The 26070-nt window shown below is 38.4% G+C and overlaps 1 protein-coding gene across 9 annotated transcripts in view; it reads left to right on the top strand.

The window, feature by feature from the left end:
- Positions 1 to 566: 566 nt before the first annotated feature.
- The window catches only part of CACNA2D1 (calcium voltage-gated channel auxiliary subunit alpha2delta 1), a 503964-nt gene continuing 478460 nt past the window's right edge, over positions 567 to 26070 (top strand). For 8 of the 9 annotated variants that reach the window (XM_082473444.1, XM_082473442.1, XM_082473443.1 and 5 more), the window contains exon 1: positions 567 to 1114. In XM_082473444.1, coding sequence (XP_082329570.1) covers positions 1020 to 1114 — 95 coding nt within the window. In that variant the 5' untranslated portion in view covers positions 567 to 1019. The remainder of the gene's footprint in view (positions 1115 to 26070) is intronic. The other variant, XM_082473437.1, reaches the window with a different exon arrangement.

Genomic DNA, 26070 nt, shown 5'->3' with positions numbered 1-26070 from the left:
CCAGGTGAGCGGTACCTGGGCGTGGGGCCGCCGCCACAACTGGCACTCAGCCACGCCGGAGGCTCTAGCCTTTGGCACTCCCGGGCAAATAAACAGTGCCACCTGGTAGGGAGTCAAAAGCGGTGCTTTAAAATGCAAATACAATCCCCTCCTACATTTGTTGTCAAATCACTTCTCCATGGTTCCTAGGCAGGCGGTGGATTCTGCGTCTGGGAGAAGGGCCGGGGGAACGCTGCCTGCCTGGGTAAAAATAACCCCCAAAGCCACGAGCCAAGTGCTCGGCCGGAGCCTCTGCAGCCTGTGGATACCCGGCGGGCGGCTGGCGGTCCCCGGGGAGCCCCGCGGGGCCGGCTCCGCTCCCCCTCTGCGCGCCGGGCGGCTGGGGCAAGCCGGCGCCGACTTTGGGAGTTCCTTTCTCCCTTGTATGGAGGAGGGCTGCTCCGGCCCGTCTCCGCCCGACTGCTCTGACGCCCAGCCCTCCCCCTGCCCACCCCCAGCCGCCTCCCTCCGACTTGCCCGGAGAAGCCAGACGGAGCCTTTCTCTCTCTCTCTCTGCCACAAGTCTCTCCGCCTGCCATTCCCCCATTCCTGCAGCCACCCCACCCCTCCCCAGTGCCGTCACCCCTTCTCCGCCCCCGCCTCCGCCCCCGCCTTCTCCACGGCAATCGCGGGAATAAATCAAGGAGGAAACCGAGAGGGAGCGAGAGCGCGAGCGCCGGCGGGCTTGCCCAGGTCTGTTTCCAAAGTCGCCCTTGATGGCGGCGGCGGCGAGACTGCCGCGGCGCCGAGCAGCCGAAGCGCGCTAGTGGGTCTGCCCGCCGCCGCCCCTTCCCCCCGCGCCGGGCTTCGCCCCTGCAGCCCCCGGCGCGAGCCCGCGTCCCGGCCCCGGCCCTGGGCGCGCCAGCCCTCAGACGTCCGCGGTCTGGGCTGACCGTGCTCCTTCTCCTCCTCCCGCGGTTTCCAGCACCGGTCCTTCCCCAGGCTGGGAAGGGAGGCGAGATTGATCTTCGATCGCGAAGATGGCTGCTGGCTGCCTGCTGGCCTTGACTCTGACACTTTTCCAATCTTTGCTGATCGGCCCCTCGTCTGAGGAGCCGTTCCCTTCGGCCGTCACGTAAGTGCCCGGGCAGGGCGGGGAGTGCGGGCCGAGGGGTGCCGCGGAAGCCCGGCGCGGGCTCCATTCCCGAGTTGAGGGGCTTCTCTGCCCGTGGGGGTGGGGAGTGAGCCCGACTTGGATCTGGAGAGGCCGAGCGGGAGGTGCGCGCTGCTCGCCGCCGGAATGCGCACGGAACCCGCGTCTCGGGAGCCTCGGCGGGGCCGGGCTGTCCTGGGAAACGTCCGCCGACGACTCGCGGCGCCTCAGCCCATCTCTAAGAGGATTCCTTGGACTTAAAAGAGTTTAGCTGTACTGTGGGAAAAGTTTCCAGCCAGATACCCGCTCTCATCAAACCCAGTCCTATAAAAAGTTGTGTTTGGGTTGGGTATTTTGCACATAGGTAATTGCAGGCTGGCCAGGGTAGCGTGGACTTTTCCCGCACTTTCCCCGCACTTGGTCTCTGGGATGCTCTCTAATTGCTGTGGTATACAAACTCGTTTGAAGCCCAAATTACTGGGCGCGCTCGACAGCCTTCCTGATGACAGGAGTGCTCGCTTCACGCGGTAGAGGTGCTGTCCCCCAGGGACTCGCAGGTACCGGGACCGTGCCACCCAACCTCCCTCACCCTCTATTTGAAACATTTAAGTGCCGACGGACACGCGGTTCCTGTTCTTAGAATGGATAGAACCTATTCTTTGGGGGAGGGACTGTTTCCAGAGTCTCCTGCAATTTTCTCTTATTTTTACCATTTCTAAAATAGCTTAAAAAAACCTCGCTGCTGTTCTGGAAATAGAGTGTTTGAAGGTAGCTGTATAGTCACAGGGCAGGAAGGGAATGAAAAATAATAATTCTCTTTTAGGCTGGAAAAAAGACAAAGTCAGTGGCACATAAAAATATACACATATTTTTAAATGCGCGGAATAGCCTATCAGGTCTGGGAAAGCATTTTTTTTTTGGTTCTTGAAGCTACTTTAAAGCTTCTAAGAGTAGGCAGTCGTAAGTGGATGAGTCACTTTAATGAATTTTACATAACAAAAACAAAGCCTAAGGTAGCCTTCCCGGTATTTTTGCTATTGGGAATTATTTGCTGTCCTTTGTTGGCTGAGTGCTGAATACTGGAGTTTGTGGTGGATACTAACCGTGAATCTTTACCAGTTGAAATCCTGCAGCTATTATTTAAGGTTCAGCTTAAAGTATTTATTACATTAGGTGTCAGTGCAAGAATCCGAAGGATGCACATTCTAACTCGGCGAAGGGGTGTGTCTAATATTTTTGTCATTGATTTACAGTCATGTACCTTTTTAGATAATCTTCCATAAAAATGATTGCAGATCCTTTTTGTTATGAAGCACAAGGGTAAATGCCATCTGTAGATCTTCCTGTAATTGGCAGGATGTTCCAAGCGGATATTTTGAAACATGAAAAGAGTAAGAATTACACTGAAGATGCTTCAAAATTATTCACTCTTATTAAGAAATTACACTTCTATATATTTGTTTCTTTAGTCTCTTTGTAGCTTGGCCTGTAAAGCTAGAACTCAAGCGAGTCGCTTGCATTTTGTGTCAAAGAAGTGGTGCTTTAAAGCAGTCAATGTGTTCAGTTTACACATTTTTAAAGTGTTATTTTTAACTGACAATTTATCAATATTTCTCTCATTTGGAGGGAATGCTTCATCACACCATTAGGAAAAACTATGATTTTTTAAGATACTACAAAATACAACCTTTTATTCCTGAACAGACCATGCTAAAATATTAATAAAAGAATCCTTGTTGTAAGAAGGACATCTGTAATAAATGTTTTCCTAACATTAAAATAGCTCAATTTTCATGGTCAGAAATTCACTAAAGACAAGAAAGAAAATAAATAGTGGGCAAAAATAGGACTTAGGAAGCCACAGTTTCTTTTCTTTGAAAGGCTTTGAAATTTATTTTTTAACAATGAAAATTTAAGATATTTTCAAATAATATGAAACACTAATTATTTTGTAAAAAAGAGCTTAATAAAAGATTTTGTAGCGCTAAGTCAGTCTCTTTTAGGAAATATTGGCAATGTTTTTGTAAGGCTTCTGCATCTTTATTTTTTTGAAAAGTTGGTAACCTTCTGAGGAAAGGAGAAATGAGAGTTGGCATTTATACTTCATGTTGTATTTCTGAGTAAACTTTATGAAATTAAAAAAAAATACAGCATTAATTTTATTAAGATGTGGTGCTGTTTACTTTTCTTGCAAGAAAAGAGTTGATACAGAGAATTTATCAGGATAAATCTCAAATCTTTGGGAAAAATTCCAAGTTCATTAAAAACTCAGTACAAAGATTATAGTGTCACTAAAAGCAAATTATTGTGCTTCTATATATACATTTCTCTGGAAATCATTAGTAAATTCTTTTGGTTTTTTGATCATTTTATTTTTCCCAGGAAAAGTAATGTAAGAAGTTTTTATCATCAGAAGAGGAAGAATATGCCACCAACACAGTATAAAATTTATTATGCACTCATGGGAGTGGGACCTGAATTAGAATTAGTAATACAAAGGTTTTTGTTTTTGTTTTTTAGTATGTTTACAATAATATTAAGGGCTTAAGCATTATTATAATAAAACATAAATACCTTTCTAAATATTTTCTTTAATTTTCTCTGGTTTAACATACATTCTCATGTAGCATATTCTGAATTAAAATAGTAGTTAAACTGTTCTAAGAGGTAACACTAAAAAAACTGGGTTTGTTTTTTTCAAAGGAAGGAATTTTGATACAATTCTTTTGCTAGGTTAGGTTTTTCTTTTGGCAATGATTGTTTCAATAAGGTGTGAAACATAAGTATGCCATCTGGTAGCAGACACCTAGTGCATATTGGTTTGTATATGAGTGGAAAGTACATCATTTTCATGTTATAGTATGCACATGTTATATTGATAGTTTAAAATGTCGTTTTCTAAAGGGAATTCTCCCTTGCTTTAGAAATAATTTCTTGGCACATATGTGAAAACACTTCTATTTTAAAACTCAGGATAATAAGTATGGTAGCCAGTATTGTAATGTTAATTTAAATCTGTCACTCCTAATTTTAGAATCTATTTACAAATCCAGTTTTTTTAAAAAAGCACATAGTTATAACTACTATTCATGTTAAACTTTTATCTCAGTCATATCAAAATGCCAATCAGTCCAGAATAATTGGCTGGGAGCCCTTTGGTATATGGGAATTTTAATATATTTAAACTATATAATAGGATAAATATATTAGTAAGAATTACTGGTATCTATAGGAAATAAGCATAAATCTCATAAAAGAATAGTACTTTGGAGTTTGACTGTTTAGGATATAAATATTTTTCTATTATTAGAAAAATTTACATATAAAGTCTACAGAAAATAAATTCTCTATGTCATAACTTTGGAATGGATATCTTTTTCATATGTTAGAAGTGACATAATTATTCTCATTTGGGCTTAGCAATTTCTATTCACATACAACATAGAGAAGGAAATGTGCCTTATGATAAATTATGAGATACAGTATTATATGTGAAATAAAACCTAAAAACAGTGAACATTAATAAATCCTTTTCTTAGATCTTTGATTAGTTTTCATCAGCTTAACCACATGACAACATTTATTATTCCACAGGTGTACATTTAAAATATGCAACAGTAGATATATTTTTCTAGACAAGTAATAACATGATATTAAATTTAGGAATGTTTATACATGGTTATATGGGTAGCTGTTTGGATAGGCATTTTGCATGAGCATTAGGCAGACTGAAATGGATATAGTCTAAAAAAACATTTTTGGGAAGGTACAAGAATCTAAGCTTATTATGGTCTATAAAAGGAAATAAAATGTGCCTTTTTTATTTTCCTATGGCTTTCACCAATTTAATTTTAATAAATACATATAAAATCAGATTCTATCGCAAGTTGTTCATTTTGAAAATAGGTAAAAACTTTACCACTCTCTTCCTTCATAGAGACCTTGCTTTGTAGATGCCTTTCCAATACTTCTCCAACATTGATAAAAATAACATCATAAAATGCTCTTCCTTCTAGGGCTTACACACGGTGACATTTTGCAGAAACATAAATAACACGTGGAAATTATGTATTCAAATTTACTGTTTACATTTAGAAGTATATAGTCATAAGAAATGACAATGCATTTAGGAATTTAAAAAATAATACCAAAAACCGTGCCCATAACAAACTGTATTATTTAAATTAATGTGTTCTCTGGAGTATTTCTATATTCAACACATGCACAGAAATTTCTGTTCTTTTTATTTTTCAATACAGATGCAAATATTCAAGAAAATAATCTGTTCTTCTGAATTCACATCTTGTACCTAATATGTGTTGTCAAACTACTTATAACCTAAAAAGTGGGGATTTAAATGGTTAAAGTGAAATATTTTAGGCATATTGTCCAGTTTGTTGATTTCTTTCAGTGTCTTCCATGTGTGGACATAATCAACTCTGTTATGAGCGTACTTAGATGGAAGTTTGGAAAAAAAAAATCAGAATTTGTTTCAGTATTTCTGAAGAGTAACATTTTATTGTTATTAAAGTGACAGCCTTCCATCATTTGTAATAAAAGAGATGTCTATCCTAGTATTTCAAAAAGCATGTAAGCTGCTTACCATGGGGAGTGACCTCTGTTGTATTACATCTATTACACACTTACCTAAGGCATATGGTATGTATCAGGCGCTGTGTCACACTGTGTGAGCCAGTCTTTCTTTTCCTGGACTATTTATGCATAGTACCACAACTGTTCCCTAAGCTTTCATATGGTTGCTTTCCAATAAACTTGGAACTGCACCGAGATAGTCAACCACGTAGCTTACACATGGTTCGTGTTTTCTTCTGTATGCACAAAACCTGGAAATTATTGTGTCATATTGTTTACAGAGTTTAAGGAAAAAAAGTGATTGACTTCAGTGTTAATTGAGATGAAAGTGATAGTACTTTGTGAAAATATAGTACTTACCACCTTTTCCTTGAGGGTCCAGAATATGTTAACATTGCATCATTATATAATTTGTCTAGTTTATCTTACTGTAGTACTCTATTTAATAGATAATATTTTATGTGTCTATCTATATCTTTCTCTATGTATATATAAGTGTACACACACGTATTTATTTTTAAACTTCTTCAGGTGTTTTGCTAGGGTAGAAGAACCTGAGTAAGGTAAGGTTATTAACAAAGGTGCGTGCTGAAAGCTCTCTGCCAATCCACAACTGTTTATGGGGAGTAAATCTCATTCAGAATATTTTTATAACACCAGCATTTAAGAAGAATTTTTTCAAGAGAATCAGATGAACTATTGAAAATGTTCAGGTCCTGTTGGACAAGTTATTAACATAATTGATGAGTAACAACAGAAACGTGGTTCTAAAGATAGGCTTGCAGTCTGTTAAGCAAAACAAATATGAGGAAGGGACTAAGCAAAACAAATATGCGGAAGGGACTATTGCACTTGAAGTGCTGGGTTCTTATTAAAAGGTCTTTGCATACTAAGCAATTTTATTTCTGCTATTTAGATATGGGATACTTTGAAATTTTTAAGAATTAAACATTTGACGCACCATGTTTTAGGATTCAAGGATAAACGTGCACAGGTTTGAAAATTTTGTTTGTAAAACCTAAACTTTTAGGTTTTTCTTTCTTATAGGCTTTATCTAATTTGTGGTAATTCAATTCCATTGCTCCTTTAAAATTTACCATTTATATAGATTCTAACAAGATTATAAACAAGGAAAAGATTGACATTGTGGCCTCAACAAACTGGCACACTTTTATAGTTAATTTCAATAATACAGAATCAGGCTGTTACATATGAAGCAATATTTAAAGTTCTCTTTGAATATGAATGTGGGATATTTCTGGCTAAATGTTATTTTAACATTTGCTTCTGCTGGTTTTTTTTTTTTTTTTTTAACCATATGCTTCTGCTGGATTAAAAAAATTCGGATACATTTTAAATTCTATATCATAAATGGAAGAACAACTTAAACTAGAAATGATGAAATAATGGTGTTGCCCATTTAAAATGATTCAGATTTGGGGATAATCCTACTGTTTATCTGAAGTTCTTTTCCTTGAGTAATTAAAAATTTATTACAGTAGTCTCCTGGCAAATTTTGAAAAATAATTCCTGAATTCTTTCATTCAAATAATTAATTACTAATTCTTCTCTTTCTCTTTCTCACACACACACATACACACACACAATTACTATTCGTCATAGTTTATTATTATTTGTACATAACATCACGTCAAATGGAGAAAAAGTTTTGGTTTCTTTTCCATCAGGTTACCTGTGCCAGACCTCAATTTTGGGTCCTTTGCACTTGAATCTTCACTCACTGTTTCGGGGACCTCTTACTACTAGATTTTTCTCTCTATAGGGAAATTGTTGAGGGATTTTGATGCACAGATAAATCTGTAATACGTTATCAACACTTTCACCAAAATTGTCAAACGGCCTAGACTGTTGTTCCTTTGACATTTGCCCACATACTGTGGGGATAATTGGGGAAAGTGTGAAGTGAGCTGTTGAGATTGTCCTCTGTCAGGCTATATAAAGGGATGGTTAGACATTAATGATGTTTCATTTTGAGGGTCAGAGGAGGAATGGCTCAGTAAAATAAATGAGCTTATGCACACTGGGAAAATCTGTTTTAAAAAAATAATCAAGAGGTGTTGTGGCGGTGGGACTTCCCTGGTGGCGCAGTGGTTAAGAATCCACCTGGCAGTGCAGGGGACACGGGTTCGAGCCCTGGTCCGGGAAGATCCCACATGCCGCGGAGCAGCTAAGCCCGTGCGCCACATCTACTGAGCCCGCGCTCTAGAGCCCACATGCCACAACTACTGAAGCCCACGCACCTAGATCCTGAGCTCTGCAACAAGAGAAGACACCGTAATGACAAGCCTGCACACTGCAACAAAGACCCAACGTAGCCAAAAATAAACAAATAAATAAATAAATTTATTAAAAAAAAAAAAAGAGGCGTTATGGTGGAGATGCTGTGAGGAATGATGCGTGTGTCAGTGGAGCAAAGGAGCCCTCAGATTTGCGAGGTGCAAAGTTACATTAAAGATGCTAAAGGTTGGCAGTTAGTTATTTTATTTTATTTTGTTTTGTTTTGCTTTATTTTATTTTCTTCTTTTTTCCCATTTTCCATGTGAGCTCGGTTATCCTGGAAATGCTGTTTACTGCACATAATTGTTTTTAGAGACCTAAATATTCATATATGGAAATTCACCTTAGAAACCAAAGACAGTAAAATTGTCTAGACCTCAAAAAATAGAAGCAATTAAGCGTTCTTATTTTTTATATAACTCTGGGAAAATGGTTCATTGTATAAGAAATATTAGTATAACACTTTATTAAAACCTTAAATGCTAATAATCAAGAAAGAAATTCCATTAGTAAATTCCATCCCTTAGATTATAAGAAATGAAATAGCTTGCAGGTTCTAGGCTTCTAGGTAGTACACTGAAGACTATTTAGACCTCTAAGTACATAGTACCTCTTTTTAAAAATAGTTTTGATTTATGCTGTCTCTTTTAATGTCTCCTGTTTCAAAGATTTTTAGCATCAAATGTAATTTAATTGAATGATTAATGCAATTATTATTATTCAGAGCAAATTATGTAGTGCACTGAACTACATGCTGATAATCCACATTGAGGAAGAGAGTCCCCAAGGAAGACATTCCCAACTCCAGGCTGATTGTGAAGCATTGGAACCTGGCAATGCATGATCGAGGAAAAGCACATAACGTGGTGAAGAAATACGCCCGGGCTGTTTCATGTCAGGCATAGAACTCCTGGGTGGGAAGAGATGTTGGTGGGACTGAACCGTGAGTCTGAGTCTAGGTTATACAATTTTTGCATCAGAGCTCTCTTCCTACCTGACCCAAAGGGGAGTCGGGCATTGTTCACAACACATGGACATTTGTGGTAGCCCAGCTCTGGGTACTCAAATTTGGCTTTCATCCTAAGACTTTTATTTAATTAAAAATGAAATTAATAGATTTTGAATCATAGTATGTAGAAAATGGATTAAAGAGACAATATTCTAAGCAGGGACAATGGGAGCAGTTAGTAGACTCTTGCAGCATCCCAGAGTGAGAGATGCCCAAGGTCTAAAGAGAATAGTGGCAGTGGGAAGGCAAAGCAGGGATGAAACATACTGTAGAGGTAAATATTCAGGTGCTATTGGTTATGGGATTGGGGGAATCAGGAAGAGAGAAGTGTTGGAGATGGCTCCAGGCTCTTTAACAGGTAGATCATGTTATACTGAGCTTCCTAGACTAGACACAGAGGAGGAATAGCAAGTTGGTGGTGGGGTGAAAGTAACATGCTCACTGTTGGACATTTTGAGTTTGTGGTGTCTCTATAGATGACTATTAGGCCATTGGAAATACATATCTGAAGCAGATTTGGAGGCGAATTGAGTAACTTTGAAGCCAGCAAATGGGTCCATTCATTCATTTAGCAAATATCTATTTAGTATCTATTATGATAGGCACTGTGAGTTTCAAAAGAAGAGTCTTGATCCTTCATATTGCAGAGAGGTCGGATAAGATGAGCCCTTTAAGGAAATCACCAGGTCGTTGCTGATGTGACAGCAGTTTCAGTAGAATGTTTTGGATGCAAGCATGGTTTCCTTGCCTTGAAGCGTTGGTAGCAGGTGAGAATATGAAGGCAGCAAGTGCAGATTGTTCTTTAAAGGAACTTGACAATGTGAGGAAAGGGAGAGCGTGGCAAGTTCAGAGGCAGATAGTGTAAGGGATTTGGCGTTCTTTTGTTTTGCTTAGAGAATAGGAGTTTTAATAGGCCATTTGGGATCGCAGGTAGTAGAAAACCATAGGACTATCTTGAACCAAAAAGGGAAATATTTTTCAGTGGTAGTTGGAGCTGGATGATCAGTCATGGGAGTTAAGGTGAAGGATGTGCCAACACCTGCAGAAAGGGGTGGAGCTTTTATTAGGATCGTCTCTTGCTCTAGCCTCTGGTTTTCTTTGTTTGACTCCTTATTCTTCTCTGTCCTTGCAAACTGACTTTATCTGCTTCCTGACGCTCATGTTGTTGAATGCCTGTGAAGGTTTACATTTTCCCTATTGAAGCTTTCAAACAGTTTGAGACTAGAATCCTAGTCCAAAACATAGCCTCCTAAAGAAAGATATGTTGGTAATCTGAATATGGACCAGATGACCATCTGTAGCTCATTCATTTGAGACCAGGAGATGGGATTTGGAAAAAGGATTTTGGTTGCCTAAGCTTGGGTCACTTCTCATACCCTGGTCCAATCTCATTAAGAGGTATTGCACTGCAACAGGCCAGTTGCTAGTACCATGGATAGAGGAAGAAGCAATTCTTAAAAAAAGGTTCCTGGGGGACGGGGGAGGTTGTAGAGGCAACTAAATAAGTGTTACCAGAGGGGAGATTTGAGCATATCAGAGAGAGAAGACCAAATGGCAGAGAGATGAAAAGGATGAGAGAGGCCATGATTGATGGGTGAACGTTCTGACCGAGGCAGCTGAAGAAGGGATCAAGACGAAAAACACGGTCTTACAAAGTAACTTTTGAAATATGAAACAGCCTTGAGAATTAAAGCAGATGGTTGGAATATAGGATAGATACACTTTTAATTTACTGGAGATGTTTTTGGAGGAATGTTCCAAATTATATATTCCATGCTCAAGAAGGAATGACATGATTCAGAAATGTAATAAATGCACATTAGTAATGTTCACATTTTGAGATGTACAGACCAGAGTTTTTCTTTATTTGGTAGTAAGTAACAAGGCTCTAGTACATCACTATATTTCCTTTGGACACAGCAACGTTTGGTTCTCTTTTGTCTTTATTTCTCTTTTCTTTCTTTTTTTAAAATAGACATTGTCATCTTGAAGACCCATGGAGTTTTGCAAAATGTCATTAGATTTAATAAGTGTATGTGCTTATGATAGATGTTACAGGAATATCAAGCAAAAGAAAACAAAAAAAGAACAAATAGTTCTTGATTTTGGCAATTTAGCCTTATTCACTTATTAAGTTTTTGGCAGATAGGGGTGGCTTATGGCCCTACTTTGTCCGTGCTTCTCCCCCACCCCCACCTGCCCAAACCCCACGTCTGTTCTTTAGCAGAGGGCAGAAATTTGAATTGAAACAGATCCTTGTAAAAAAAAACCCAAACAATATAATGAATTTAATAAGACAACAAACCACTGACAAATATTCCTGCAAAGCATGTCCCTGGTCAACCCTTACAGAGGCATCTCAGGTCTCCTGAAGGTCTGAAAATCACTGGCAGCTGCCATCACAGCAGTTCCCTGAGTTTCCAAGATGACTGAATGAACGGGTAGGATTGCAAATGCCGCGGATCTAAGAATCAGTCTTGATCTCATTGGTCCCAGTGCAGTGTGGAAAAACCACCCTTGTGGTCTGTAACAAGAGATGAGGAGAGTTAGGGCGGATATTTATTTCCATTTTGTGACTGCTCTTTTTTCTCTTCCATAGTTATTCACAGTTTGCTTGAGCTAATTCTGATGTCTCTACCCACAGAAAGTCTGGACACTAATAATTACAGCTATCTTTCAATTATTGTTATATTGCTTTCTAACATATTTGAGCTCCTGAATGTGAGGCACTGTGAATTAATACTCTGCATGTTTTTTAATCCATCCAACCTTTAAGTCAGTCCCTTAAGATAAGTATTATCCCTGATTTATAGATGAGGAAGGTTAAGTTTTGAGTATGAAGGACTTTTCTGAGTTTTTTTAGGAAAAAAATTTGACCCCAAGCAGCTTGATTCTAGAGTCCTACACTTAGCTGCTGTACTTTGCTGCCCTTACATGGCAGGAGCCTGGATTTCTTTGCACCCATTATCTTACCTGTTCCAGTTGTGGCTGGCTGCATATTCTAGCAATGAGGCCAAGAGGGTAAAGGAGTCAGTGTAAAGTAGAGCAGAATTAACACTAAGTCCAACTTCTCCATCTGCAGAACAAGGGTAATATTAACCTAATCCTGAATCACAGTATTATATCATGGGGATCAAGTGAGAGGATGCATGGGGAATCTTGAAGGACTGTTTAATGGCCAGGCTTTATTATTTGTACCACGTGAGATTTCTCTGCCTTCAAGGGATCATGAATTGATGACTAAGGGTTAGTGAGCTAGATTATTGTGCTAACATATCATTTGGTCTGTTGTTTTCATTCAGAAAAACCTGAAATGAATGGGAAAAGGGATGCTTAGCAGGCCTTAAAAATGTTTCTTCTTAAAAAGTTGTGTAGCCTTTAATCATAAAGAGGAAATGAAAAGAGATGCAGTGGACTAGAGTGAGTGAAGTGTTCTGTCTCTAGGTTCAGGACACAACCTGTATCTTAAAAGGGACCATGAAGAAAACAGGACCACAAAGGATTTGATGTGCTTCGTCTTGACATTTCAGCCAGCACTTGTTGTATGAGATCTGTGCCACAGGAGATTGAGTCTATTTTTAAAAGTCACAACTTTGCCACTGATAACCTCTCATTGTCAAAGATGGAAGTTTTCAGCTTCAAGACAGAACATTTGCAAGTGAATAAAGCAATCTATCCATGATGTTTATAGGAATGATTTCAGACAACCCTGCAAATTGAGCGAGCACAGAAGAGTAAAATTGAGACCAGTTGCATTTTTAGTAATGAACACAGAAGTCAGAAAAAAAATCTGCCAAGAGCATACTGAAAAAGGCCAATTTTCGTTTGACTCATCCAATTGATGATTAGTTACACTCACTGAACCCCACTCCTTCACTTTATAATATAAATGGAGTTTAGCCTTTCACAAACACTGTTCTCTTATTGGTAGAAATAAAACAGTTAAATGAAATTTCTGCTGCACATTTTTAATTGATTCGTGGAGGGAAGAGATGTTTTAGATGAAACTTTACATTAATACCAATGACTAATGAGTACAACTTGATGGTAACCATTGAAGCAGCAAGTTTTCAAGTGCCAGGAACCTGGCTTTTTATGGCAGTCATTTTGACATTTGCCACGGAAAGGAATGTAAAATTCTTATGACGTCTGTCACTTTAAAAATACCAACCCTTCTTTGCCATAACATTACATTAGAATTGACTTAAATTTGCATCTGTGAAAATGTTAGGAGAGACAAACAAATGGGCCATGTGAAGCCTCAGGAGGATGGGCACAATGGGGTGTGTGCAGATTGCTCTAAATTAAACATGTAGAATGCTTGGTTGTCTCTCAAAACACCTGATTTTCCTGTCGATATAAATGTAGAAAATCGAATTAATTTTCATGAGGTGAAATTGTATTGTGCATGTGTAGCTCAGTTCCCAGGGGGTTTGATACATGGTGTTAAGGTCGGCTGGTGAGTAATTGTTTAAAATTTATATTAATACTCGATGGCGATAAATAAACATAGGGGAATGGCAACTCATCACAGTGCAAACCATGCCTGATAATTAGATGAGGTCATTCATCTCCTTAAATTATCAGAGGTGACACAACCTGTCTGTGTGGTGTCTAAACGCCAGCTGAGTCCCTGGGTGTAAATGACCGTGACAGAGGGGCAGTTTGAGGGTTGCAAGCTTTGGATTTGGTCCTACCCCTTCTGTTGTTTTCCATAAGTGAAGTAGATTTGCCCCTGAGAGTCTGCTTTTATAATAGACACAGGGATCTAAAACCTGAGTTCAATAGGCTGCTCAGTATCTGTTTTTCAATTTCATTTTTATGTTTCTGTACCCCCACCTTAATTACAAGCAAACACATTATTTATATATATATATATAACTGTATGACTATAACTAAATATATGTGTGTGTATGTATATATATACACATATACACACACGCGTAATGTATGAATATTAGATGTTGGTTCCATGCTGAGTGTCAGTGAAGCTGCGTTTCTGTAGGTGACTATCGAGTACTTCTAAATTCTAAAAAGTGACCATTTATGGTGTGGTTGCAGCCTTTCCAAATTTCGTCGTCTGAACCACAGAACACAGATAATGGTTTGAGTGACGATTTTTTCAGTTCTCTGAAAAACCGTTCATGGCTAGTGCCATTCTAGAGGCATAGAGGAGAACTTAATAATGGATGATTTTGAACATTAGGGCTTAATTCCCTCTTGGAATTTGCCTGGTTGGTTAATAATGTGGGTTCAAAGCTCAGTTCTACCATTTATTAGCTGGGTAACTTGAACAAGTTAACTCTTTCATTGCTAAAACTTCATCAGGTTGTTGTGAGAGTTAAGAATGTTAATTCATACGAAGCACGGCACATAGAAAGTACTGGATAAATATAATTTGATTAGAAGCAGGAGAATTTGGTGGAGTCAGGTGACTTGAGTTCCGGTTTGCCTCCACCACTAACTAGGTGTGGGACCTACCTAGGTAACATCTTGTGAGGAACAATTCCTGGCTTTAGCACCTTCTATAATTGCTCACCGCCCAACCGTTTCCTAACAACTAGGTCTTAGTTGTCACGTGTCTGTTGAGCATAAAGGAGATGTTTCTTGGTACCCGAGTACTCCACTGCCTTTCAGGATGCCACTGAAAAGGTCCCACCCCCAGCCCTCACATTTTAGTTTTCTCTCTCACAACCTTTCTGAAAGCCAAAGTGCTGAAGTTTGATGTTTTCCTCCCTTTTTAATACTCTGTGCTCTCCCCAGTTGTACTCAAGCATGGTACGGTACCAGACTCCTTTCTTTGTCTGTTTGAAGGGCCCGTTAAGAAATATATAAGGAAGTCAGTGACCTTGCATTCTTGTGTGCAGAGAAATAATGTTAGTGGCCTATTGTCATGTGAGATCTTGATTCTGTGAAATAGGCCCTAGATGTTCTCATTTGACAGTATATTTCTAGTACTTGTTGCAAACTGTCTGCAAATGGTAACTTTAAAATATCAGCAATAATAGTGATACTTGTGTAACATAGAATGGTGCTTTCTTTTTCTTTTAAGATGAGCAAAAAACACATAATCTTATCTTACCCAAGGAATAAATGAATATTATGAAGTGTTTTTAGAAGAGTATAAATCAATTATATTGTACTGTTTAAAATACTTTTTCAAGGAGAATTAATATTAGGGCTCATTATGCGTCTTAAAGTTTGGAAGAGGTGTGTGTGCAGAATCACACTAAGTATGACCTTTCCTTCTGCCCAGTTAATTAGCTTTCCTCCTAGTAAGGAAATTCCTAAATGAGAGAAGTTAGAGAAACAGCTAAATCCTTAAGATTTATGCAAAAAAGATGTGAATCAGACTAAACGAAAGAGATTGAAGACTGACCGTGACCACTGGTTTAAAGTACAGTGAATGAAACAAATCAGACAGAATCTTCATAAATGCATCTTATATGAAGACGGAGAGAGAAAATGAATTCAGTAATCTAGACTCATTTATTTTAGTTTGGTGTTTTCTACACTGTGTAATGTATTGCCACAAACTCAGTTGTTTCAAACAATGGACATTTCTTTTCTCACAGTTTCCACGGTGATGAGTCCAGCCAGGGCTTCGCAGGTTCCTTTCCTCAAAGTCTCATAAGGTTGCAGTGAGGTGTTGACTGGCCTGTGTTCCTTTCCAGGGCTACTTTTCTGCTCCTCTTTCAAGCTTTGGTGGTTGTGGACACTTATTTGTGGTTGTAGGACTACCTCCCCTTTCCTGTTTATTCTCGGCTCCTAAAGGCCGCTCACTTCCTTCCCACACGGCCCTCTCAAAGGTCTTCCCACAACATGGCAGTTTACTCTTTCAAGGCCAGCAGGAAGATCTCTCTTTTCAGAAAGGGGGCCCAGTCCCTCTTTTAAGGACCTTCAATTAGTTAAGTTAGACCATCTGTGATAATCTTTCTTTTAACTCAGAATCAAGTGATTTGGGATCTTACTTACATCTACAGAATCCCTTCACCTTAGTCATATAACATAACAGGCATGGGAGTGACAACTCTTCCTGACCCCAGGTCCCACCCCACTCCAGTAGAGTAGATGATGCATGGGCGCCATCTTAGAATTCTTCCTCCCTTGGGTTTTATTATTAGACACCCATCATAAAGACACCAAAAACTAGAAAATGGGAATACTCACTCCTTTTGACTTTAGATGTTCACAAACTTTGGAGATCCTTGGAAGCAGTCAGATGACTCATCCTTTTTGCCGCAGGCAAACTGCGGTTTGCCACGTGGGTGCTGGTCCAGCCCGTCAGGAGTCAGGAGAGTCAATCCCAAAAGTTCATTAACTACTTATTACTAGTGTTGTCATAATTAGTTAGCTGAACGTTCCCCCCTCTACAAAGAAAAGAATTCTCTGTAGTATGGTTTAAGCCAGTTTACACAACTATTGTTAATAAATATGTAGAAAAATTGTAAGATAGCTCTTTTGAAATGTAAAGGATTAAGTTAACTCTAAATTAAGGTATATACTTCGTGAAATCTTGGGTCTCTCCTTAAATTGTGTGCATTTCCCTGCCTGTATAAACTAGTGATTCTGTAAAATCCTAACCAGCATCTATTTTTGCTTATATGTATCTTTATGGACTGGTCATGTTCTCTAGCTAATGCCTCAGTTATAAAGTATTAATGCAGGAATGTTCATATGTAACTGAAAGCATCCGTATGTGATTTCTCCTCTTCACTGACTGGATTTTGGTGAATAGTTATGATATGACTTCTGCTTTTCAAAGCAGATGCTTTGAAAGATGCTTCTTCACAATACCTAAGTACTGGGTACTCAGTAAGTTTACCTAAAAAAAGGCCCCTCTTTTCTTGCATACAGGTGCTCCCTTGCTCTGCACTATGCATACCTAGTCTTTTCATTTTGGAAGTACAGCTGATTGTCTGATTTGTTCAGGATTTATCTTGTTATACCTCTAGCACTAATTAATTTGCTAACACCAGGGGATTCTGGCCAGAGTAATTGTCTATCTAATTCAGTGCTTTTCACACTAACTGTCCTAAAGGAACAGAGTTTATTTTTTGTAAATTTCATATTCATTGCAAATGTATATTTTTGTAGAATACTACAATGAAAATCAGTTAGTAGAAAAATGAAATTAAAAAAGATATGAACCTTTGTTTTTAAATAATTAGATTCAGTAGTCATAACATTACTTCTTCAAACTGTTATAATGTGTCTAAACACCCTCTATTTCTGTGCTTTCCTTGAGCTAGATTTGCAGAGCATGATCTGAGTATCTCTAGTTTAATTGATTTGGCTGTTTAAGGTAACTAAATGACTGTTTTCAGTTTAAAGTGGCATGTAAAAAAACCTAAAATTGAAGATTTTCACATTAAATGATTTTTTTAAATGATGTGTCCCACTTTAATGCTTACCTTTTATTTTGGCTATTAGATGGCTATGACCTTTTTCATCAAAGTAATCATAATAATTTGGCTTGAAAGGAGCTGCCGATTTCAGATTATTAAATGCTGTAGTTCCTTACTGGAATTTTATGTTCTTCACAAGCAAATTTATTTGACTTTTAATGTATTCTCTTTAGAACATTTAGTATTTGCAATGGGTCCAAGCATTTGCTGTCAGCAAAGCAAATATTTTGGTACTGTAATAAAGTTAAGGGCTGCATACCCTTTTTAGGACCAGTTCAATAAATCAGGACTCATGTGAAGGTAGCTATTATTCCCTTTTGATGGATTATGGGATTACTTGGATGTATTCAAGAAACAGATGGATACAAAATTTTTACTCCACAAAGATATTATGTCCCAGAATCAAGATGAACACATCATAAAACATTCCTGGGGCAGGTTGAGGTTTTTGTTTTCATTTTTCTCCCCCACTTTGTTTTTTAAAAAATTATCTGTATAAGGTGTACTTGGTCTATGAGGCTGAGGCTTTGTATAAATCTCCACCTATATCTCAGATCTCAGAGTGTCTGCCAAAGTATAAAAGTATAAACTTTCTCACTGTATTGAAACACATCCAGAGTCAAACGTAACGATTCTTGCAAAAGGCAATTAAAAGATTTTTTCAAAGAATGGAATGTGCCATTCATCTTCGGTTCAAATGTTCACTTAGTAAGTAGTGTGAATTGCAGAACTTTTTCATTTTGTAGAGTCCACTTTCTCCTTCAGCATCTGTGCACTTTGAAGTCGAAATATATTAAAAAAAACTTGACTTTTTTGGACGAAGAATATTTTTATTTTCTATTGGTTTGATGAGAGATTTTTCTGACCGTCTGTTGCCAAAGATGTTCTTAAATTGCATGTAGGATTTTACCTAACAAAACTGAGGCATATTAAATTATATCAATAGACTGGTACAACAGGATTATCTGCTCTTTATTTTATGCTTTTTCCATGCAGCACTTCTGAGTAGTATCTGTCTATATACACTTATTCCTGAACGATTGTCTCATGGATTTTTATAGAGATTTCCCAGACTGTTGAGATAAACTAGTTTCCTAAAAAATCAGAATTCTATGTTTTAAGAATCTCTTGAAGGGTTCTAACTCTCTTCTTTAGCGGGTCACTTAAAACAAACCAAATTATATTAGATCTTTTTATAAAGATGCTGCATCTTCCAGCTAATAGTATGTCAGGTCAAGAACAATACCAATCTTAACAGTGCTAGACACACTCTTGCTAAACTTCCCAGAACAGCGATCCCTTTTAAGTGACTTTCAGGATAAGCTCACAAAAAAATACCTTGTTGACAAATTTTCTTCTGACTTCATGGATTGTACATAGTAAAAATTATAGCTGTTTCTATGTCGTTTGAAGAAAGATTTCTTTAAGAAAGAGACTGTTCAATTTAGCACATTACAAAGGCCATGATTCTAAGAAATCAGCTGAAATCTCACCAGTGGAAATTATCCAACACCTTGGTACCCATTATAGTCAATTATTGCAATAAAATATTATTACATTTTATGTGCATATCATTTAAAATATCTTGGCAAGATGACCCTCATACATGAATATTTTAATGTAATTTAATATATTTGCAATTTGGCCAAAAATAAGGTGAGAATTTAGAACCAGATGTCATTGTCTTACAAATGTCACATCTGAAAATAAAGTATTATCTTTTTTGTGAACAGCTTTGGTTAGGGGATAGTTAGGCCTGTTTCTTAGAGCTACAAGGAAAAACAGGAAGGGAAAATAAGGTTAAAGACTGTATGAAGTAAAATAGATAACTAATGAGAGCCTGCTATTGAGCACAGGGAACCCTACTCAATGATCTGTGGTGACCTAAATGGGAAGGAAATCTAAAAAAGAGTTGATATATGTATACGTATAACTGATTCACTTTGCTGTACAGCAGAAACTAACACAGCATTGTAAAGCAACTATACTCCAATAAAAGTTAATTTAAAAAATAGATCTCAGGGCTTCCCTGGTGGCGCAGTGGTTGAGAATCTGCCTGCCAATGCAGGGGGACACGGGTTCGAGCCCTGGTCTGGGAAGATCCCACATGCCGTGGAGCAACTGGGCCCGTGAGCCACAACTACTGAGCCTGCGCGTCTGGAGCCTGTGCTCTGCAACAAGAGAGGCCGCGACAGTGAAAGGCCCGCGCACCGCGATGAAGAGTGGCCCCCTCTCGCCACAACTAGAGAAAGCCCTCGCACAGAAACCCAACACAGCCAAAAATAAATAAATAAATAAATAAATTTATTAAAAACAAAACAAAACAAAAAAACAAACAAACAAACAAAAAAGATCTCAGAGAGAAAAAAAAAGACTATATGAAAAAGGCAACCGAAACCTTGCTGCTTCGTGGAATTTTTTTTTTTTTTTTTAATCTGTGAGGTTATTCTATTGACCTTAGGTGGTCCGGAAATGCAAGTCTCTGCATGGTTCTTCCTCTTCCCTGAGCATCCCCGGTTTTTAATTAGATTGCGAATTAAGGCACACCTATGCATACATGATCTGATTAAATCTGAGCCAGCCCTATCTCCAGGTGAGCATCCTAGAATTGACATGGCATCATATTTAGTGGTATTAGAGGCAGTCACCAACTGTGGTGAAATGTGGCTTTGTGTGCATCTCCCTCTCTTTCCCTATCCCTCCACCACTGTATTTACTCCTTTACTGATGGAACAGGTATACACAAGCTCTTCCTTGGTCTTAGGCTCCATCCATGATTTGAGACCCCTCCCCACTTAAAAAAAAATTCAGAGGACCTCTTATTTCCCAAACCATTGGATAAACAGAATCTTCCTAGAGATGTCATTTTAAAGAGAGTTTATTAGCACTGATAAATCCTGAATATGTAGACCATATAAATGCAAACCATAGTTTTCGAGAGGATTTTTCTGTAGTTCTGTTTAGACTTTGTGATTGCAGCTGCCAAACACTGTGTCAGAAGAAGAACATTTGGGCTTTCTTCTACTGAAAGTGTGCTCGCCAGTGTCTTGCCATAGAGTCCTGGAAAAAGTTGTGAAAGCATGATTTCTTGGGGTTTTCTGTCTAACTTCAGATACTACCCCTTAGAACTCCTGATACTATTCTGAAGTCATCATTGAAGATAGTTAGCAGTGGCACATAATAAAGTGGTGATAAGAAGCAGGACTTAGCCAGTATAGAACTACTCTGGATATATGTGGTATTTTATAATAATAAAGCAAGAGTGCTATTTTATAAAATTATGGATAGTGCGTCACCAGTGTGGTAGATTAAGAGGGGAAGACGGTTGGATAAAAAAGACAAAGATGTTTTGAAGGACATGCACTTGAAGAAGTATAAAGGATAATTGAGTTATATACTTCAAGAACTAAGTGATACAACCAATGTTAAAGTGTGGCCTGATGTGGGATTTTTTTTTTTTTCCTGTTCTGATTTTTCTGTTTTATGTCATTCTGAATTGAAGGTTGAAAATCTGCTCCACATAAAACATAATACAAATTTATCAAAGACAAGTACTCTGCAAAATTGTTGTTGTTTAAAATATGGAAACAAGAACCTCAAAACACTTAAAGCATTTATTCCGTAAAGTATATCATACAGAAGATAATCTGGCATTTTCTAAGAGAGAGCACTAGATTTCCTCTTTATATTCATTTAGGTACATTTCTGAAACCGTTTCTCATGCTTTTATCTTTCAGTGAGTGTGGTTCTGTTTCTGGCCTTCATGATGTGGTGGGTTAAAAGCAGTGTTTTATAAAGAGAACAAAATCACGAGTTGGTTATGGGGTGAAAACTGGAAATTAAGAGGTTTTTGGAATCCTCAATTAATATTACATGCAGCTCAGTTTTAATTCATTTATATTTCTTACCAATCTTGGTTTCTCCTAAATTCACACACAGCATGATAAAGGATAGGCTGCTTAATTTTAATTTTATAGTATTTTTTAGCATTTCATAATAATTTTATAGTATTTGAGAACAATTCAGAATTATAATTTTGACAAGTTAGAAAAATCAAATCAGAGAAACTTCACTGAAAATAACTATTAAAGTCTATTAAAATGCACCTAGGAAAGATAATATTACCACATGGAATTTATTAAAAAAAAACACTAATTTACCCACACAATGTAAGGCTGGGTTTCTCAAGCTGTCACTACTGGCATTTTGGACCAGACATTTCTTTGTGATGGGGGTCTGTCCTGCAGTTTGGTCTTTACCCTGTTAGAGGCCAGTAGCAACTCCTCCCCAAGTCATGATGATAAACAATATCTCCAGACATTGTTAGATGTCTGCTGGGGTACAAAGTCACTCCTGGTTGAGAACTACTGACCTAAATGGAATCAGCACAATAAATTGGCCCCTGATATGTGTTCCTTTTGCCAGTGATGTGTATTTCCGGTTGTCTCCCACAATGCTTACGTGGTGTTTGCATTTTGCTAACGTTTTGTCGCATCAGTGAGTTTTATTCATTAATCCCTGATAATAAATGTGCTATTAAAAAGGGTAAGTTAGCTAGTTCAAAATATTTTCTAAATTAAGCTGTTAAATTTAGTGCTTGGTGAAGCAGGAAGTGTAATTATTTAACATTTAGTCAAATGTGCAGGGGTAAAATTCTCCTGTTCCTGGAGATCTCTGAATTTCCTGAAGGAAAATTTTGTAGTGAAACATGTCTTTAACAGAAGCATACTGGTGTCTGCTCTTTCCTGCTGGGTCTGGAGCGGAAATGAGACAATCTCTCCTGTCCTTGTGCAGGCTGGATAAAATGCTTTGTAGATACCAGAAATGCTGGATAGCTGCCAGGGTGGCCTGTGGGCAAACTAATTAACAAGGACACACACTCTTGATAGGGGTATTTGTTTCACCTGGGAAAGCTGCATAGTAAACTAATGAAGATTTTTCTTGGTTGAAAGTGCTCCATTTTTTTCAGGGGAGAACAATTAACAGCGACCCCAAAACAATACCAGCACTATTGCGACAAAGTCACCGTACTACTGAGCTTTGTTTGTAGGTGTATTATATAGTGCTCTGTCTTATATGGAGCTTTGAAATTTTATAGGGCTGGTGTGAACTGATCACACACCAAAAATATCTTGATGAGTATGAAAAAGAATACCACGTGTTTCTGCTCATCTACTTCTTCTGTAAATGGAGAACAGCTACATGCTGTTTGTTCTCTTTTAGGACAGTGCAGTTACAAGAATGGCAACACAAAGGGGTGTAGTATAGAAACAGTTATCCCAGGGATCACTGTCTACACTGGTTACAAGGGAATACTATTACTCGAGGGAAAATGGAAACCCAGAATCTCTGGTCCAAGATACTCTGTTTTTCTGTTGTTCAGTCAAAAGTAATTTCTCTGCTTCTTTTTCTTCTGTCTGTTAAAATAATAATAATAATATGAATAGTTGACCTCTTTAGTTGACTGGGCTTAAATGGGGCTCTTGAAGTACTTCAGATCCATTCTACTCTGATCAATTTAGGGGAGGCTAGAAAGATCCCATTTTGTGCGATTAGTATCTCCTTTTTATATTGTCCACTTTCATACTTTTCTCATGCATATCATTTTATTAACAAAACATAAATATGTTACACTCTCACACTATACAAAATCTAGTGCATTTCCACAAACTTTCTCCCTTCTTTTAGGTATTCATACCTGAGCAGAATAATCACTGCCTTTCCCTTTCTCAACTACACACAAATAGGGGAAAAGGTATCCTATGCCTTCCAGCATTTTATTTCAGCCCAGCTCTTTTGCTTATCCTTGTGTTGGGTTTGACCAGGATGCTTTTGGTTTCTGCCTGTTACCCAGCGTAGTTGTTAATAATGCCCCTTCACTCTCACAAATGTCCAGGTTCAGACACCAAATTATATGATCACCCTGAGCTCAGGGTATATCACCAGTATGCCGTACCGTGTATTCCAGTTTATGGTGTCACTGTTATGAAATTTAGATGATATATTATTAATGTGTACATGTAACATATAGTGGAAATATTTGAGTATTTATACACTTGTATACATATGTCTGGATTGTGGATATCTTAACTCTAAAAAAACGCAATGATTGAGACATACTTGTTCTAGCTTCTTCATATCCTGGATATGCTCTTTCCTTTAAATGCATTAAGAAATGGAGTATTTATTATATATTACACAGTATTAGTTTAGACTTTTTAAACAGTTGGGAATTACCAAGTTATGCAAACTATTAATATGAAGAACAATCCTAATTTATGCATTAGTTGTGAGACTGCTTTTGAGTCCCAGCATAGGACACTATTTTAGGTTGACTTGTGTTCTCCCAAAACTTCGTATGTTGAAATTCTAACCACCCTTGCCTCAGAATGTGACCTTATTTGAAAATGGGGTCTTTGCAGATGTAATTAATTTGAATTAGGTCATAGTGGAGTAGGGTGGGCCGTAATCCAATATGACAAATATCCATATAGATAGGGAAAACTTGGGCCACACACACACACACACACACACACAGGGACAGCACTATGTGACAATTGGAGTTATGCTTCCGCAAGCCAAGGACCTATCAGAAACTAGGAGAGAGGCATAGGGCAGATCTTCCCTAGTGCCTCCAGAGGAAGCATGACTCTGCTGACACCTTGATCTAGGACTTTGAGCCCTCAGAACTGTGAGACGATATATTTCTTTTCTGTGCCACCCAGTTTGTGGGCTTTGTTAGGGCAGCCCCTGCACGCTAGAATGGACCCCATGTCTGAGCTGCTCTGCTGGGATGGTCAGGACATCACATTCAGTCATTTAAGACCTGGTGGGTCAGATTGTCATAAGATACCATAATTATTAATGTGGTTGCATTTTAAATGAGACATCATTAAAAATAATTCCTTTAGAACGTTTAGCTATGAATACTTCATATATTTATATTCCCAGTGGTCTTTTTCACGTACTAACCCTGCACACACACTGACCCTGCTATCTTGCTTGTCTTCTGGATATTTTTTTCTCTTGTAAAAAATTTAGATTGAACTAATGAACCTGATTTTTCCAAAGATAAGGTGCAGTACATTTAAGCTAAAGAAAAATATTCAAAGACTGCTGTTGCATATTCCTACACAGCCTGTGCAGTGGATAAGACTCGTGCATAACCTACCTGACTAGAATCAAGATTTATGCAACGTAGCTTATCTTTGAGGTCCTAGAGGCAAAAATTGTAGGGAGTTTGACGCACCTCCTGGTCTTCACGTTGAGGGCATTTCTCTTACAAAGAGAGACTTTTATCTGATATTATTATGTCCTGTACTGCTCTCTGGCACAGCACCAGTTGGCCTGCTCCAGGTTTGGAAAAATATGTGATGGATGAATAGGATGATTCTTGCCAGGCAGACTTCCCAAGAAATAAAGAGAACCTTGAGGCTTTTAAAGATTAGTTTAATTAAAAAAAAAAAAAAAAAGAGGCCAAATTGGAAAGCTTTTATTTCTTCTTATAAAATAAGATAATGTAATAATAGTACCTTCTACTTTGGGACATTTTAAGTTAGAAAAGTATGAATTTGTTACTGTGTACATTTGTAGAATGTTGATGATGTGATTATAAACATAAATGGATGGCTAGAGCCAGAACGTTAAACACACAGTTTCACAGAGGTGTATGCTCCCAGGGTGTACAGTCTCATAGAATCAGAGGTCATGCTCACTGTGAGCTATCAGTGCTGGTACTATGTTCACCTTCTTGAAAAAAACATTTTTACAATAAACATTCTGGACACATGCACCTCCCTAGAATGGATCAAAATCCCTCGTACGCTGAATCAATACTGTGTGTATCCTCTTTCAGGACTTGATGTTATTTGCACCCTGGCCTCCCTGGATAGATGCTTGATATGTGCTTCTAACACTCATTGCTACTCTTGCTTCCCACAAATTAATACTCAGTATTTCATTGTTGGAGTTATGTTTAGTAGTTCTTTCCACTAGTAATATTTCCTGGCTTGTTTGATGCTTCCAATAACCAGCTGTATAATATGTGTGTAGGTGTCAGTTGTGACTTTGGTTTTCGTGCTAGCTATGGGCCCATGGGTACAGTGCTTTATACCTCAGTTTCTGTTTCCTCATCAGTAAAATGCATTCAAATGCTCTATCTTACTGAGTTCATTGTGTTATCATGACATTCAAATGTGGCAGTATTATGGAATAGTTTGAACAAACTCTAGAGCACAATTTTTTTTTTTTTTAATTTATTTATTTTGGCTGTGTTGGGACTTCATTGCAGTGCGTGGGCTTCTCATTCCAGTGGCTTCTCTTGTTGTGGAGCACGGGCTCTAGGCATGCAGGCTTCCGTAGTTGTGGCACTTGGGCTCAATAGTTGTGGCTCGTGGTCTCTAGAGCGCAGGCTCAGTAGTTGTGACGCACGGGCTTAGCTGCTCTGTGGCATGTGGGATCTTTCCGGACCAGGGCTAGAACCTGTGTCCCTTGCATTGGCAGGTGGATTCTTAACCACTGTGCCACCAGGGAAGCCCTAGAGCACAATATTGACATGTGATCTTAGACTATTCATTTCCCTCATTTAAGCCAGTGTGGTGGATTTGTATAACCATAAACGCACCATTAAG

The sequence above is a fragment of the Balaenoptera physalus genome (assembly GCF_965194825.1).
Source record: "Balaenoptera physalus genome assembly, chromosome: 8".
NCBI lineage: Eukaryota > Metazoa > Chordata > Mammalia > Artiodactyla > Balaenopteridae > Balaenoptera > Balaenoptera physalus.
Note: the sequence above shows the minus strand (reverse complement) of the source record. Positions and strands in the feature narration are given on the sequence as shown.